This window comes from Mus caroli, unplaced genomic scaffold (genome assembly GCF_978045245.1).
Source record: "Mus caroli unplaced genomic scaffold, Mus_caroli_1 scaffold_7, whole genome shotgun sequence".
Classification (NCBI taxonomy): Eukaryota; Metazoa; Chordata; class Mammalia; order Rodentia; family Muridae; genus Mus; species Mus caroli.
In genome coordinates this window covers 91,071,813-91,088,978 of record NW_028227262.1, presented here as the reverse complement: position 1 = coordinate 91,088,978, position 17,166 = coordinate 91,071,813, and the positions used below count along the sequence as shown (strand labels likewise).

The 17,166-nt window shown below is 43.7% G+C and overlaps 2 protein-coding genes across 4 annotated transcripts in view; one reads left to right on the top strand and one right to left on the bottom strand.

Annotated features, from left to right (window-relative positions):
- Window positions 1–495: 495 nt before the first annotated feature.
- On the bottom strand, window positions 496–3,499 carry Pyurf (PIGY upstream open reading frame). Its single transcript, XM_021165331.3, has 2 exons — window positions 3,199–3,499; window positions 496–1,339 (listed from the first exon to the last, which is right to left on the bottom strand). Exons 1-2 carry the CDS (start codon window positions 3,393–3,395, stop codon window positions 1,198–1,200), a joined length of 339 nt encoding a protein of 112 aa, XP_021020990.1. The 5' UTR covers window positions 3,396–3,499; the 3' UTR covers window positions 496–1,197.
- Window positions 3,500–14,614: 11,115 nt separating this feature from the next.
- Lancl2 (LanC like glutathione S-transferase 2) overlaps window positions 14,615–17,166 on the top strand; it is a 39,299-nt gene continuing 36,747 nt past the window's right edge. The window contains exon 1 of one of the 3 annotated variants that reach the window (XM_021164658.3): window positions 14,615–15,413. In XM_021164658.3, coding sequence (XP_021020317.1) covers window positions 15,210–15,413 — 204 coding nt within the window. In that variant the 5' untranslated portion in view covers window positions 14,615–15,209. Of the gene's footprint in view, window positions 15,414–15,546; window positions 15,658–17,166 lie in introns of those variants that run through there. The other 2 variants (XM_029478559.2, XM_021164659.3) reach the window with 2 other exon arrangements.

Sequence of the window (17,166 nt, the reverse complement as noted above, 5' to 3'; positions counted from 1 at the left end):
ATGGCTCTTCCCCACACAGAGAGTAGATTAATAAATCAGGGGGAGAGGATTTCAGTGGTCACACACTTGCCTAACATGCACAAGGTGTTGGGCTGGGGCATGTGCAACCAGTTACATTTATAACCAATTCTTGCATTTCTTTAGGGGAAGGACTGAAAAACTCAGGCTATGTTTCTAAAGTAGATACTATATCATCCTCAATCAGTTCTGTTACAGTTCTAGAAAACTGAGGTTAAAGGCCCGAGGACTTATCACAGTTTCCAGGGCAAGAAAAACTGGAATGTACTTTGAAACACTAAACTTAAAAGGATATAACCAGCTTCCCATTCCTGACTTTACCTACTGAAGGGACCTCACTGGAGAATTATTCTATTTTGAATAGTAAATGACTCTGTATAGAAAATGTAGTTACATAAACTATTTTCACATTTTTTCTTCCTATCAGACTCTTGAGATAAAACCATCCATTCAAGCAGACATCCTTCCACCACTGCAAACTGTGAGCATCTTGTTTTATTATTGATGTAACCATGTAATACCAAAGTTCTGAAGGCAAGTTTACAATGTCAGAATTTTCTTAGCACTTAAGCTTACCATTGACCTTGAAACTAAACAATACTTGAAATCACCAGCTTTCAAATGAATGGGATTTGAAGCAAGCCTCAGCTGATGACTGAAATGCTTCCTCTGACAGTGGTTGTAAGTGAAATCTTCAAAAAACAAGGATATAACATGCATGAAAAAGCTTCCACAGCCTGCTTCCTGGTCCTAAGCCTGAGAGAAATAAGACAAACAGATCTTGTTATGTTATAAATCAAATGGGTTTATATGTAGTTTTCACAGATGTTGCTGCAGATCTCTTATTAATCCATGTGCTGTCCCGGGTATGGTTGTATTAACTACGCTTAAAGAGTTTTAGACCTTTCTGGTTCCAAAGGTGGGAGAACACACACACTGCCATGTTGGTTGGCAAGAGCACACTGTAAAATCAAAGTCTGTCTGTGGTCTGTGCTGGTGCAGCCCTGTGGGACATTCTCCTCCAGAAAAGCAGATCAGAATAGTCCTGCTAAAGAGGGCAGGGGAAGAACAGTCAAGCAGGCCGAGGCAGAATTACTGTTCCACCCCAACTCTCTCTCCCTGTGTTAAAGGTGTACAGGATTAAGAGAACTCAGTAGTTATGTTTTTAACAATCAGGGTCTAGGGCTGCTCAGCTTCTTCTTGCTTCTCATTTTGACGTGTGGTCCTTGCTGCCTGTGGTATCATATTAGGGATCCCATCAATGATTGGATATGCTATTCCCAACTCTTCATTAACCAATTCATTTGTCGATGCTTCATATCTAAGGGAGAAAAAGAACAAAACGAATTGTGGAAACTAAAAGCTTAGAAAGGCTTGATGCTCAATAAATGGCACTATGTATCCACTATTTATAGTTATTCCTCCAGTCCTCCAGTAACTTTAGTCTTAGAAGCATAGGCCGATCCAACCTTTTCTTTTAGAAAAATCATCTTACAATCTGTAATTATTCCCATTAGAGTGTTTCTTATATTATTATTATTATTTTTTAGTTTATTCCCAATTTATGACTTAGCTTTTTCATAGCAGTGAATTGCTTTGGACTGCAAGCCCCACATTGCTCCCAAGTTTGAGATTCAGTCTACATTAGATGCCACCGTGTACGCAGAAAACCTTGAGACTCAGTGGAAAGGCCCTTATCTTGTATTTTGCTTCTGCTTTTCCATGTGTGTTAGAAAATAATGTCTAGTTCTAAGATTAGAACTATTTACTAGAAAGAGTGGGGAATGAAAGCTCCTGAGAGTGAAAAATTATTTAAACCCTTAGACCTGTGTCCAAAATAAAGAACCTGACCCATTGGTCCAGGATGCCAGGTGTTTGCAGTTTTGCCTTTCTAGAGCCTAATGCCAGGTGTTTGCTGTTTTTACCTTTATAAACCCTGACCCCTTTAGCTCGTGGTCTACTCCTCTATCCCTGTGTGGGATACGAGTTGTCCCTAGTGCACTGGTCTTTCCCGATTAAACCTCTTGCAGTTTGCATCAAGACCGTTTCTCCTGAGTAATTTGGGGTGTCACCTATCCTGAGTTAGAACATGGGGGAGTCCTCACGTTGTGGGTCTTTCAGGATCTGCCTTGATCCTTTATGGTTCATATCCATGACAGGAAACTGGGAATGATAGGCGTTTTAAAAAGACTGAAGCCAAGCCAGACATGGTGGCACGCGCCTTTAAGCCCAGCACTCGGGAGGCAGAGGCAGGAGGATTTCTGAGTTCGAGGCCAGCCTGGTCTACAAAGTGAGTTCCAGGACAGCCAGGGCTACACAGAGAATCACTGGCTCAAAAAACAAAACAACAACCAAAAAAAAACAAAAACAAACAAACAAACAAAAAAAAAACAAACCAAAAGAAAAAAAACAAACCAAGCAAACAACAAAAAAAACCAAACCAAACAAACAAAAAAAAAAAAAAGATTGAAGCCAGAGGTGGCAGTTAACTCCTGTGAGCTCCTGCTCTCAGGAAAAGTATCACAACTTTGAGGCTAGCCTGGGCTATAAAAAGAGTTCCAGGAAAGACCAAACCAAAGAGAGAAACTTGTCTCCTTTTCCCCCATCAAAGAATGGAGAGGCTGGAAAGATCAGTAAGTCAATAGTATTTGCCCTGAGTTTTGATCATATCTGAATGTCTCTCTCCCAGTCTCTGTCTCTCTCCACACACACACACACTCAGGCAAGTGCGCATGCGACTAAAAAGAAAGGGAAAAAGGAAAGAATGAAGAAACAAACCAAAGGAAGAAAAGAAAGAAAGGAAGGAAGGAAGGAAGGAAGGAAGGAAAGAAAGAAAGAAAGAAAGAAAGAAAGAAAGAAAGAAAGAAAGAAAGAAACCAACCAACCAACCAACCAACCAACCAACCAACCTAGGTCCGGACGCTGGCCCTGATACTGTGTTTCAAAAGGCTCTGGAGCCTCGCCAGTCTCAGAAACCAAGTCTTTCTTTAAAGCCTCCAGGATAGATTGTAAAGAGCAGCCAATGGCGAGCCAGAGAAAAGCTCACGCGGGTCCTGGGCGGGGCTGACCCTAGCATAGGGCTCAGCCGGGCGGATTGCGTCCAGGGAGTGAGCTCCTGATCCGCTGGCGGGCCCACGGGCCACCATCCTTCCCCAGGCCAAGGGGGCAGGTGAGTCTCACCTAAGCGGCTTCTTGGAGAGCGGACACACCAGGAACTGCAGCAGCGCCGGGTGGAAGGTGTGGGGCTGCTCAGCCCTCTCGCTCTGGTCAGAGCAGAGCCTGGCCCCGGGCACCTGCAGAAACCTCCCGGCGACCGCAGACAGTGCGCAGGGCCTCCGCAGCGCCCGGGCGAGCCTGCGGCACGTGGCGCTCAGCATGGCGGCTCAGAAGGCTGACGAGGCAGCGCTCGGAACTTCAAGGCTCTCACTACTCCTAGCCGCGGGGTCACCCTGGCCCGGCTCCGCTCCGCCCCCGGCGCCCGGCCCCGCCCCCCGGCCCCGCCCCCGGCGCCCTGCTGATTGCTTCGCCAGCACAGCTTGAGTCGGTGGTGTGGTTCCGAGGGCAGACCGACATTCCCCGGGTCAGTGGCTGCTCCACCGCTTTTGCAAAACTGTAAACTAAAGCAGTATTCATTCGGGTGTCCAACTTTTCAGCAGGGCTAATCACAAAGGTGCCAATTAGTCAGGGACCGGACTCCAGTCACACGGAGCTCGGCTTCAACTTAGTTTTATCTTCAAGGAATCTTCAACACAAGCGTATTGTGTTAGAGGCAACAGCAGGTTTAATATTAATCTTACAGTAAGTATCACAAGCAAAAATTTAAGAGCCTGAAGAAAATGGCTTTTTTTCTCGTATTCCGTAAACTGTGAAGGCTTTTACAACTTGAGGCTTGTTAGTTGTGAGTACGATGGTAAAGCACGTCTAATGCATGATTGGACTTGGACCCCTTTGGGGGGCAGGAGGATCCTTTCACAGGGGTCACTGAAGACCATCGGGAAAACACAGACGTTTATATATTTACAATTCATAACTAGCAAAATTACAGTTATGAAGTAGCAATGAAGATAATATTATGGTTGGGAGTCATTACAACATCCTTTATTAAAGGGTTACAGCATTAAGAAAGTTTGCTTTGAGTTGCAAGTAGGAAGTGTCTGAAAGTCAAACAGAGGCAGCTGAGATTGAGTTAATGTGTAGGAAAGGCCTCCTGAGTGCTGGCATTTCTGAGGGGCTTTAGCTGTCTGCTGGGAACCCATATGGCTACTGAAATCTTGTCAATGCTCATCCTTTGAGCTCTTAAAAAGTACACATATTCTGCCTCAAAGCTTTGCCACTATATGTGACCTATGAGGGAAGGGACAAAAGGGCAGGAACAAGAAAGGCAGGAAGTCACTTAGCTGGACTTCTGGCAAAAGATAACTCTGACCTTACAGATGTCTCCTCTGCATACCTGCTTTCTCCAGCCCAGGCTCCTCCTGTCCCAAGATGTATGCAAAGCTCTCTGATATCCTTGCAAAAGACACTGGTCTCTGGAGGTCCCCCAGATGATGAGGGAGCGTGGAAGGAAATCGCAAGAATGCTAACATTAAGGCCATGAGTGGGACTCAGCAGAAGGCTTGCCTACCCTGCCCTGTCCTAAGTTGTAAAACATCTTTTTAAAACAATTTAGAGCTAATGTCTCTACAGCTGTGAGCTGGGTGTAGGCTGAGAGCCAGTTGGACTAGTTTCTTACTGGGTGAAGGGGAAATGGATCTTCCAGGTCCCTGTGTTTCCTAACTTATCAATTAAAACAAAAACAAAAAAACAAAAAACAAACAAAAACCATTTCTGAGCAGCCCCCAGAAGCAATGAAGGTTAGGCTATATTAGTTGTTAGTTGTAGCATAAATCACTCACTTCTGAGCGTTAAACATGCATTAAGCACTCTGCAGTTAGACTGTTGTATTTAGAGCACCTGGGATGACTCTCCTTTCTTCATGTTCTCACTTCCCAGGGCTAAGTGGTGGTGTGGTGTAGGGGTTGGTGTGGGGTGGTATTTAGTTCCACTCCCTAAATAATTTCATCTCTGTTCCTGATGCCACCTTTCCATCTCAAACTCTCTCCTTCGCCTTCCCAGTCTTTTTACTACGGCCAGGGGAAGTTGGAGGACACTGTTACGCTAGTGGCCAAGAGTGTCTTGCAGTTGTCCATGGGCTGCACTGTGGATTTTCTATTCTGATGATCCCTACCACTAGGGATCTTGAATTCCTGCCTTGTCTTCCTTTAGTGCTGGACTGTGAGTGGGATATTTAAGTCAAAGAAATCCTTTACTCCCTAAGTTACTTTGGTCAGTGTCCATATGAACATGTGTATGTGGTGGGTGGTGGTGTCTGTGTATGTGTAAGTGTGTGTGTGTAGTCCAGAAGAGATCATCAGATTACTTGGAACTATAGTTATAGGCCCTGTGAATCGATATGGGTGCTAGAAACCAAACTCAGGTCCTCTGGAAGAACATTAAATGCTTTTAACTGCTAATCCATCTCTCTAGCCTCATAGGTGGTAACTTTTATAATGCTATTTGTCCTCTCTGAGATTGGTCTTTCGTGATACGATATCAGGGACTAATTAATCTCTAATTATATGTATAAACATCACTGTATTATTGATGCAAGCAGTTAGGGACTGACAGAGTGCTTTTACTTATTTTTGGATTTTTTTTTCTCTCTAGGATATAAGGAAAATCAGAACAAGGTGATTTACCTGTTCTCATGGGGAAAAGGATCCTTTCAAATAGGCTGGCATTGGGTCTGCATGCAAGTCATCAGACCACCTCAGAAAGAACCTCCTGGTTTTGTAGCCCTACTGCATTGTAGATTTCCCTTTCAAACATTTTAACATCTGTTATGTTTTGAGGCACTAAATCTGCCCCATGACCATGCTGCTTTCCTATGTGAACGGCCTGAGTCAGAGTTAGGAAGGCAGTGGAGGCATTCAGCTACAAACACCCTCAAAGATAGGAAACTAGTGGAGAGATACTTACATTATCACACATTATATTGGATAACATATCACACATCACACATTCCATGAGGACCAGTTTCTGTATTATTTACTGAGGTCTTCACAGGGGAAGAATGACTCTTAGTATCAGTCATTAACAGGTGGGGCCCCACACTCTGCAGGCACGGAAAATTTGAACATTGAGGATATTTTCTTTGCTGAAGGTGGGAGAAAGATGAACTATGCAGCTGAACACAGGGAGGTACAGCATGCTGATGGGATGCTACCGTAACAGCTACTTGTTCTGTCAGTACTGTTTCTTTGACTCAGTTTTGCCAAGTGCCATGTGCCATCTTTGAGATGGGGCTTTCTCCTACACTGTGTGTTGTGATCAGGCCATGATCAGTTCTAAGTCACTTCACATTGTGGAAAACAGTGAGCGTTTACAGTTTTTAAGGCTTATTCTGGGGGACTCCATTACAAAAGCAGCTTTCACTCCATTTCAAGGGTGGGGGATCATGGTGTTCCTGAGAGGACAAGAAAACAACCCAATCTGTCCAGCACCACCCATGAGGCACAAATGATGTATTCCTGTAGAAAGGGTGCCACCCTGTACATTTATTGGGGGCAAATTGAGACTGGGGGGCAGAATATGGGTGTATTGAAATCATATAATGGAAGCCAGCTCAGGAATTTGTAAGACATATGACACCAAAGTGAAGTTTCTCCTGGATCCTATAAAGTGGCAAACACCCATTCCTGTATGGCACTGGCTCTGCACCTCCTATCACAGAATACTTGGTGTCTGCCTCAGGGACCGCCAGGCAGAGAACTTCTAACTGTCCCAGATGCCACAAGCCCTTCTGGGACTTCCCTTTTATCCCTGCAGCTGACTACATCTTCACTCTCAATCCTGACTCTAGTAGCCTGACCTCCAGCTGCATCTTCTTCATGATGGCTCTTTCTAAATCTGTTATCTAATCAATACAGACTCCATTTGCAGTAAAAGAACAATCATTTGCTTTGGCCCTATTACCAAAGTAGGTAGAATAATCTGTTATTGAGTCCACTAAAACTTGCAAATTTATTGTTTTCCAATAAAGTTTGTCATTGTAGAAAGGCATAAATGTGTTTTCATTTACATTTCTGTGTGGGACAATGGGCTATGCACAGACAGTCTGGTCTCTAGTGGAGCTGAGGTTGTGAACCTCAGGGAACCCCAGTTGGTGGTAATTCCCACCTATATGGGACGGAAGGCGTTCCCTCATGTCTCCTGGACTGCTGGTTCCTGTCAAAGTTACCATCCCCACAGCACCAACAGGAGAAGCATGTGGCTAGTAGTCACGTAGACAATGTCCCAAGCTTCTGATCTTCAGGCTAGACTCCTCCCAGTTACCTAGCAACAACAAGATAAGAAGCCCACTATAAGAGGGGCTACTTGGCCCCTCCTCGCTCTCTTAAGTTTTTACTTTCTTTACTCTCCCTCTTACCCTCACTCTCTTACTTTCTCCCCCTTACTCTGTCTCCTCATCCTTTCTCTCCCTAACCTCTTACTTTCTAGCCTTTCCTCTCTCTCTTTTCCCCTTCCCTCCTCTTGGCCATGGCTGGTCTCTCTCTCTTTCTGCCCTCTCTCTTTCCCCCTGCCTTTCTACAATAAAGCTCTAAAACCACTGTCTCTGTTCATCAAGGACTGGACTAAAGACTTTCGCCTGCGTGGGAACCTCTCTACCTCTGCCCTCCTCCCATATCTCCCATTCTGTTCATAGCTCCTCTGCTGTATCCAGTGTAGGATGCCAGAGACTGAGAAACTGGTATGGGGGCTGCCCCTTGACCACCTCCCACCAAGTAGAGTCAGTGGCTTCACACAGCCAGATGCCCATCCGGCCGAGTGGAAAGCATCCAGCAGTCCTCCCTCTTCCACCTGCCCAAAGCACAGGAACTCTGGCCAGTTGTGAGCTCTCTCCCTCCGCCCTCTTCCCCTGCACCCAGCCCAACATTTCTGAAATAGCATGATCTTGACAACTGGTATAGTTGTCAGGATTCCATGAAGGAATCCAATTGGATAAATAGCAGACCACTGGCAAAATAACTGAAGATACACACTTTTCAAACTAATTGAACTATCTGGTAATAATACAATGAAACACTCCCAGCAAGGTTTCGTGACCAGAGACTAAGCTTGGTGTACTGCAGTACTCAAGGCCTGGTTTGCAATACAGCTCATCCTCAAACGCCTCATAGAACTGTGGCTCGAGGGCTGTGCGTGGTGGCGCATGCCTTTAATCCCAGCACTCGGGAGGCAGAGGCAGGTGGATTTCTGAGTTCAAGGCCAGCCTGGTCTACAAAGTAAGTTCCAGGACAGTGGGCTATACAGAGAAACCCTGTCTTGAAAAACTTAAAAAAAAAAAAAAAAAAAAAAAAAAGAACTGTGGCTCGGGCTGAAGGAGGAAAACCCTCTGCTCCATGCAAAGAGATAGAGATAGGAGAGCTAGAACTCATGAAAAATGATTATCAAAACTGTAATGGTTTGTATATGTTTGGCCCAGGGAGTGGCACTATTAGAAAGTGTGGCTCTGTTGGAGTAGGTGTGGGCTTTAAGACCCTCATCCTAGCTGCCTGGAAGTCAGTATTCTACTAATACTAGCAGCCTTTAAATGAAGATGTAGACCTATCAGCTCCTCCTGCGCCATGCCTGCCTGGATACTGCCATGCTCCCACCCTGATGATAATGAACTGAACCTCTGAATCTGTAAGCCAGCTCCAATTAAATGTTGTCCTTATAAGACTTGTCTTGGTCATGGTGTCTGTTCACAGCAGTAAAACCTTAACTAAGACACAAAACCAAAACAAATAACAAATACTGAGGAGGAAGAAGAAGTGACAGAAGAAAGAGCGAGACAAGCCTCAGGCCATACTCCTTTGACTACTTGTATATCAGGTGGACTATAAAATTGACTGTATTAAAAGCTTTTATTTGAGCAGATCATGAAAAATCATCTAAAAATGTTACTTCTGAGGAAGAGGTAAGGAACAAACTAAGAAGGAAGACATTTCCCAAGATAGTGCTAGGCTCTGTGGATCCACATCCTACAGAGCCAGAGGTTAAAACCCAAAAGCTAAGGAATATTCCTAGAAGATATGGGGTTATATTTAAAGGACGCCAATAACACAAATACATAATAAAGCACCACAGAAGAATCATCCACAATACTGTTTTAAAGTCTTTTACAAATTAATCAGACAGAAGGGCTAATAGCTGAACCCTGAATTACTTAAAAATGTAAATCTACAGATACTATTATGCTCTATGGCCATACCACAGTTAACATTCCAAGTCTCATTAGATAATACTGTGACCAATAGCACAAACAACATAGTAAATGATCACTTGGGACCACAGGACTTCCATCATGAGGATCCAGAAAGTTTTAATGATCTCTGGAGGAGGTTCTATGTGACAAGACCAATTATAACTAGAAAGAATGTGATAAAGTACTACTATAAACAACTAAGTCCTCAAAACAGCAAACTATAGGGAACACACTGGGACAAAATGCCAGACCTTTAAATTTCATCGGAACTGCCTGGATCACGTCAAATAACACTAATAACAAAATTCTTCTCAGCTCATGACTCTGAGGAAATGAAACATTTTCTACTTTTAACATTAGAACCCACAACAGATCTAACATGTCCAACACAGACTATACACCTAAACACAGTTATATTTCAACTCAAAAAGAACATATTCATTAAACCTAAATAACGAGGCACTAATTCCTGGAATGTGGACTACAAGCTTGAAATAATTTCTAGAGAACTCCTTTCCTTCAAAACAAAGAAAAAATATATGAAATGGCCAAATTTAAAATATTAAAAAAAAAACCCAAACCAGTAAGAACTCCAGGTCAAACACATATTTATAAGATCTGGGATAATAGGCATATATCCAATTAACAATTTAAATTTGTAGAGACACAAGACATTATTTTAATAGACAAAGATTCTAAGAAAATGTTATTAAATTAATAATAACAACAACACCAGAATTAACAGGTAGCTATTGTAGTCAAAATGAAAATGTATGCTGTAATAATGACCCAATAAAGTAATCATATATAATTCCTCTATAATAGAACATATTTTGAACCTGGATATGGTATCTATAATATATAAAAATTGATGGCCCATAAAATATACAAAAACTATACAATATAGTAACAAAAGTACAGATAACCCCACCTCCCTAATCATGCCCAGGTCAAATATACACCAAAAAGTTACAAAAGATACAAATGGTTACTAATCCCTAAAAATGTTGCTAAAGCCTGATTCAAAATACTTCAATGGCCCTGTATGGCCAGTTTTAAAATCTAATGGCTTATTATGGATCAATTACATATTATAAAAACTTAAAGAATATACAAACATCAAAGGTGCTTTGCTAAATGTAAAAATCTATTCACACAGGTGCTATGAAGGGGAAAGGAAGTAATGGAACAGAAAGCATTAAATGAGGTGGGGTTTGAGAGGGCAGGGTAGAGGAGAGTGTGAGGGAGAAAACTAATACTAAAGACCTTTTTAATGGAAACATACTACTTTAGAAGCTTCTCTAAAATATATATTTATGAACAAGGAGTTTTTACTGAGTTACTCTATGATTATGGTATACATTCTATGTATACCATAAAATATCGACCCCCCCCCCAAAAAAAAAGGCTGAGAGCCAGAGCCGGTTATGGGTTACCTTTTTTGGAACTATTGGTCAGTGTAGTTCTATAGACACCCCCTGTCCAAAGGTTACAGCCTATTGATATTGCTCTTGATTACCCGCCCCACCCCCAGAGTCTGATGGTAAGACCCCATTTTTGAAGACACCACATATGTGAGTTGTAGAAGCAAAGCTGGTACCTAACTAGCAGTTTCATTTGTACTGGTCGGCTTTCATAATACTATGTACATATGCTATTGGGGAGCAAACAAACAAACCATTGTATTGCCCAGTTGTGAATTCTGGGAGCTACAATGACTGGGCTGGCAAGATATGTGCACTCGTGCAATAGTGTACTGGCTGTTTTTTTGTGTTAACTTGACACGGCTGGAGTTATCACAGAGAAAGGAGCTTCAGTTGAGGAAATACCTCCATGAGATATAACTGTAAGGCATTTTTTCAATTAGTGATCAAGTGGGAAAAGGCCCCTTGTGGGTGGGACCATCTCTGGGCTGGTAATCTTGGTTCTATAAGAGAGCAGGTTGAAGCAAGCCAGGGGAAGCAAGCCAGTAAAGAACATCCCTCCATGGCTTCTGCATCAGCTCCTGCTTTCTGACCTGCTTGAGTTCCAGACCTGACTTCCTTGGTGATGAACAACAGTCAGTATGGAAGTGTAAGCTGAATAAACCCTTTCCTCCCCAACTTGCTTCTTGGTCATGATGTTTGTGCAGGAATAGAAACCCTAAGACAATGAATATTGATAAGTTATTTCTCAGGCAGTCAAAGGAGCCTATTCAAGCCAGATTAAAGTATAGATAAATGCAGGTTTATTGGCAAGCTGGTCTCTGGCAGAGAGTTCACTGGCACCAAGGAAGGAGACCATGAAAGTTACCATGGGGAAGGAGACGGAGGGGAGGGAAAAAGAGAAAGAGAGCAAAAAGAAGAGGAGGAGTGGGAGGAGGAGGAGGAAGAGGAAGGAAGGAAGGAAGGAAGGAAGGAAGGAAGGAAGGAAGGAAGGAAGGAAGGAAGGAAGGCAGGCAGGCAGGCAGGCAGGCAGGCAGGCAGGCAGGCAGGCACTCACTCAAATGTCTGGATTACAAGGTAAAGAGCCTGGAGGTCAGGGATGGGGTCTGGATCAAGCTTCAGTAGATGGTCCTATACCCATGCACATATGGGCAGCATTAAAAGGAACTCAGTTGTTTTAAAACAACAACAAAAACCCCATATGAACTTGGGAGGGAAAGGGGTGTGGGAGGGCCTGGAGGAGAGAAAGGGGGGATATGCCACTTTCATTCTGAAGGACAAATTATCCATTTGTAAGACTTCCAGAGGGATAGATAGTCCAATAATAATATATTTAGTCCTGTTTCCCCAAATTAATCAGATAAGTTGTGACTCTTTAATTGTATCCTATATACATGATATAATATGTAATGATAAAAATTAAAGTCAACAGAGAAGCATGAGAGCTGGGAATACACAATAATGAAGAAAAAAATTGTAAGCTTTGGGGTGTGCCATAGTCATTAGATAGCAGATACCCAGACAATGATAGACTAAATAGTGACAATTAGGAGTATTTGCATCTAAACAGCAACCACAAAGTTAATTGAGTCCTTTAAATATTGGAGCAAACGCATGCTCTTCTAAAATATTTTGAGAACAAATTGTTTCTGTAGACCTCTGAAATATTCCTGAATGTACTACCCCTTGCTTTCTGGGAAGTAACCTTAGTTGATGTTACTTGGGAGTCTTCTCTATGCCTTGAAGATTGCTATCTGCCCCTAAAGCAAACTCAGAAACAAAATAACTAGAATAGTATGAACTCAGAGGAGGCTGACTTGGTTCAGCAGGACAGGAGACATGGCAGCAGATCAGAGCACAGAACTTATACAGAATATTTAGATTTCTGAGAAATATAATATACAAGGTAAAGGGCCATACATATTAAGCCCCTAATAAGAGCTCAGCAACAAAAAGCTAGGATGACTAGGATAATATAACAGCATATATACATAGTATAAGAATGATATAAAAGATTGTAAGAAGAGTAAGGCATTAGGATTTATCATTCCTTTAAAGATTGGTTTATACCTGATTGTTGTAATGTTGTAACTAATTTAGAAACAAAAGAATTGTTTTATTAAACAAATTCTTGTAAGATTATAGATACAAATATCACAAAATTAAATTACAGCTACAACAATTCCTAAGTCTGATTTCTCAGACTTAGGCTAATTTGCAAGTAACATGATTGACCATTAAAGTTAAAAGTATAGTGCTTAAAGCAGAGTGATTCATCTGGACTGACTCAGATTCCATCTATTTTCTATCTAAGCATCTTGAAACTGCAAAATGCTGCCAGCCTAAGAATGGGTTGCTGTATCATGCTTGCTTAAGCTGAAATGATTTGCAGAATTTTAGGAATAGGGATATGGGGTTGATGATTACATCTATTCTACCTGTGCTTAACCTAGAAACCTGGACATAGTAGAAACGCATGGCCAAAACAAAACGGTTATGATCCATATCTGAGAAATCAGGAGTGTTTTTGAAACCTTTATATAAATACATTTCTGAATGCTAGTCAGTGTTGCAAACGACCCCTGACTTGCTGTCTGACTCAACCTTCCCCTTGCCCGAGCCTTACATCTTCTCTGGAACCTGTTCATTCCTGGGCTGGGCTCCCATACCCCAGCTGTACTAATAGCATAAATCTACATGCAATCTGAGGACTTTCTCTGTGAGTAACATAATAGAGGCTGAAACTTAGGCTAGCCAGAGGAAGAACTGTCTCCTAAAGATTTCACAGTGGGAGGACTTACCACCTTGCAGAAGGTAGAGAAGCATATACATATACGGTGTTGGGCCAATGCTGAGCCAGACCTGGGCTGGACCATCTGGACCTGGGCTGCTTAGTCAGGCATATAAATCTCTGGTCTATCATTTAATCCTCAGCGAAAGGGTCAGGATCTACCAACAAGCTGGGTAGGCCGTGTGTGTGTGTGTGTGTGTGTGTGTGTGTGAGAGAGAGAGAGAGAGAGAGAGAGAGAGAGTCCTTGAGACTGCCTGCTTGTGTTTTTCTCTGGTTTGTCCCTCTCCCCAATGTAGGTACTTTCAACAAACCTTTCTCTGCTTTTCACTGTTGTCTCTTAATTGGATATTAAGGCTGGTGGCAGAGCTTAGCTAGTTAGGGCGTCCAGGAAATAGAGTCTGACTCTTGTTAACTCTGATCTACACTTTCATGATCATGCACTGGAGGTTTGTGGTTGCACATATGATGATAAGGGAGGGACAGGATAAAAACCTAACCCTTTTCCACTTTACTCCACTCTGAGGCCAAAGGCAGGAATGCCTGAAATCCTGGCTGTTTGATATTGTTTCATTATGTCACCTTTGGCATTAGAATAACAATGTACCTTGCTTGGGCTAAGGGAATCACATACATCAGGCTCTTCTCTGATTCTTGATTTTCTTGCCTACTAACCTGATATGCCCAGAGGGCAGAAACATTTTGTCACCAAGTACCAATATTTACTAAATGAAAGGACTGCAATACAATATTTCCTTTTAAATCATTACACAGATTTGGTTCTAGTAAACAGTGCAAAAAAACCCCACAGAACCAATGAAGGCTGTGACTTTGTATATTGTGATTATAGAAATGCAAAGATCTATTTGCTTGTATCCTCTTTGCCATCCATGTTATTCTGCTGGCCAATTATGTTAACCTCGTGACCATGGGGTTCTCTGGTCTATAAAATATTTAGCTGATTTAATAATTATTCTTCTATACTATTTCTCATTATTAAAGATGTGTACTTACTCAAAACAATAAGAATGAAAACAAAACATTAAAGGCCTGTGGCTCCTCCTCCAAGCAACCCCCCTCCCAGAGGTGATGAATGGGAGGGACTGTATCTCCCCCCCCCGCCCCCCGTCGGGAGGCTATCTTTTCACTGTTTTAGGCCGTTTTGAAATTCTTTTCTTTAGAAGAGGTATTTTTAATCAAAGTAGCTACTGTTCCTGTGATTGGCGCACGACCAGGGGCCGAGGACACTGACGGGCGGCAAGGCTGGGCTGGTGAAATGCAGTCCGTTTGGTGATGGAGCGTCTGAAGGTGCGCCTTTCCCTGGTCTGCGAACCGCTCACACTTTGAATGAACCCATCTTTACAGGCTTTCCCTACCGGAACGTGAGCTTTTCTCTAGGTGTGCGTTTTCTCTAGAATCTCTCGGAAGGACACGGCCACGGGAGAGGCGAGGGTAACTGGGAGACTCTGCGGTTCGGCGGGCTGGGCTGGCAGGCTGGGAGCCACTGCTGGGAGGGCGTGACTGGCGAAGGCTGGAGGTTCGGCTTTTTCGTGCTAGCTGCATCCAGATGTGCAAGCCACCGCTCTCCTGGAAGGCTTCGCCGCGGAGCCCCGGCCTAAACGCCTTCCAGGAGGTTTGTCCCTGCCTGCGCGCCGTGCCCTGAGCTCTCAGGCAGGGAAAGCGCGCGGACATGGGCGAGACCATGTCAAAGAGACTCAAGTTCCACCTAGGAGAGGCAGAGATGGAGGAACGGTCGTTCCCCAATCCCTTCCCAGACTATGAGGCCGCCGCCTCCGCCGCAGGGCTCGCAGCTGGAAGTGCGGAGGAAACCGGCCGTGTCTGCCCTCTCCCCACCACGGAAGACCCGGGCCTCCCTTTCCACCCTAACGGGAAGGTGAGTTGGTTGCCAGGGCCGGGACCAGCGGTTGGGAGGGTGAGGCTACCTCCGCCAATGGTAGCGTCCGGCGGTCACGCCCTGGGTGTGCTGACGTCATCGGCGTACGTCCCGCCCGGTGTAGGGCCTGCCCAAGCGGCCGGGGAAAGGCTGCAGGGTTGTGCTTTCCCCCTGATGAGACACTGAAACAGTCTGATGGAGCACTGTGATGGTTCCTGGGAATAAAATGTGAAATTGATGTTAGGTATTTTGTCACACCTGCCTGTGGGCACGCCCTTGCTTGGAGAAACGCTAAAGTCACGCCCTCTTAATTTTTTTCCGATTTGTTTTCTTTAACAATTTCATACATGTATTTAATGCGTTCTGGTTGCTTCTACCCCACTGTCTTTCATCTCCTTCCCTCGTCTGTACAGCTACCTCTCCTATGAATTGCCCCACCCCATCCATTTATGTCTTTGTTTCCCCCCCCCCCCCCCCCCCCCCGGGGCTTGACCAGGACTGTCTCTGTGAACTGTCCCTTGGAACCTGGTGGGTTCAGTGGGGTATACAACTGAAGACAATGGCTACCCCTCTTCCAGAGTCAGTCTGTTGCTAAGAGTTTGGCATTAAGGATTATAGTCCCGTGAGCCCCTCCCCGTCTGTGACTGACTGTTGGGAGGGCCTGTCCTGTGCACATCCTGCAAAAATAATTATAATTATAGCAATTTTGAGCTCATGGTCACATTGGCTGTATCGTCTAGGATTTTTCCATTCTTTTCCCCTATCTTTTGGCTCTTGATTTTTTTCTTTTTCCTGACCATTCTTCCTCAATGTTCCTAAATCTTAGAGGGTGTAGTTCAAATGGCTTGTTTATGGCCAAACCCTCACGTGCCAGTTGTAGTGATAAGGATCCTTTGACTATGTGCCCAAGAGTGTATAGCTGGGTCTTAAAGTATTATTTGTGTTTAAAACAAGAGCCTCACTATGTGTCCATCCCCTAGCTGGCCTGGAACTTACAGATACCTACTTGCCGTTGGCTCCCGAGTGCTGGGATTAAAGTTATACTCCATCATGCTCAGCACATAAGGTGTTTTTGTTTCTAACTTTTGAGAACCCTTTAGATTGATTTCCAAATCGGCCGCACCATATTACACTCTCACCAATAGTGTGAAAGGATTCCACTTTCCCCACACCTGTCCTAGCATTTCTTTTTTAAAAAATATTTTTATTTGATATTTTCTTCATTTACATTTCAAATGCTATCCCAAAAGTCCCCTATACCTTCCCTCCACCCTGCTCCCCTACCCACTCACTCCCACTTCTTGGCCCTGGCATTCCCCTGTACTGGGGCATATAAAGTTTGCTAGAAGAAGGGGCCTCTCTTCCCAATGATGGCCAGTTAGGCCATCTTCTGCTACATATGCAGCTAGAGACACGAACTCTGTGGGTATTGGTTAGTTCATATTGTTGTTCCACCTATAGGGTTGCAGACCCCTTCAGCTCTTAGGTACTTTCTCTAGCTCCTCCACTGGGGGCCCTGTGTTCCATCCAATAGATGACTGTGAGCATCCACTTCTGTATTTGTCAGGCACTGGCAAACCTTCACACGAGTCAGCTATATCAGGGTCCTTTCCGTGCTAGCATTTCTTATTTGTATTCTTGATGACGACTGAGGCACGATGGAATTTTAAGGCAATTTCCATCTCCATGGCACTCATCGCTGAGGATGTTGAATACTTTTGAAAATGTATACTATTTGTAGTTCCCTTTTGAG

Coding starts and splice junctions, on each gene's coding strand:
- Pyurf (XM_021165331.3), bottom strand. CDS start 3,395: ATGCTGAGCGCCACGTGCCGCAGGCTCGCCCGGGCGCTGCGGAGGCCC. Junction 1,340..3,198: donor CTCTCCAAGAAGCCGCTTAG/GTGAGACTCACC, acceptor TTTCTCCCTTAG/ATATGAAGCATCGACAAATG.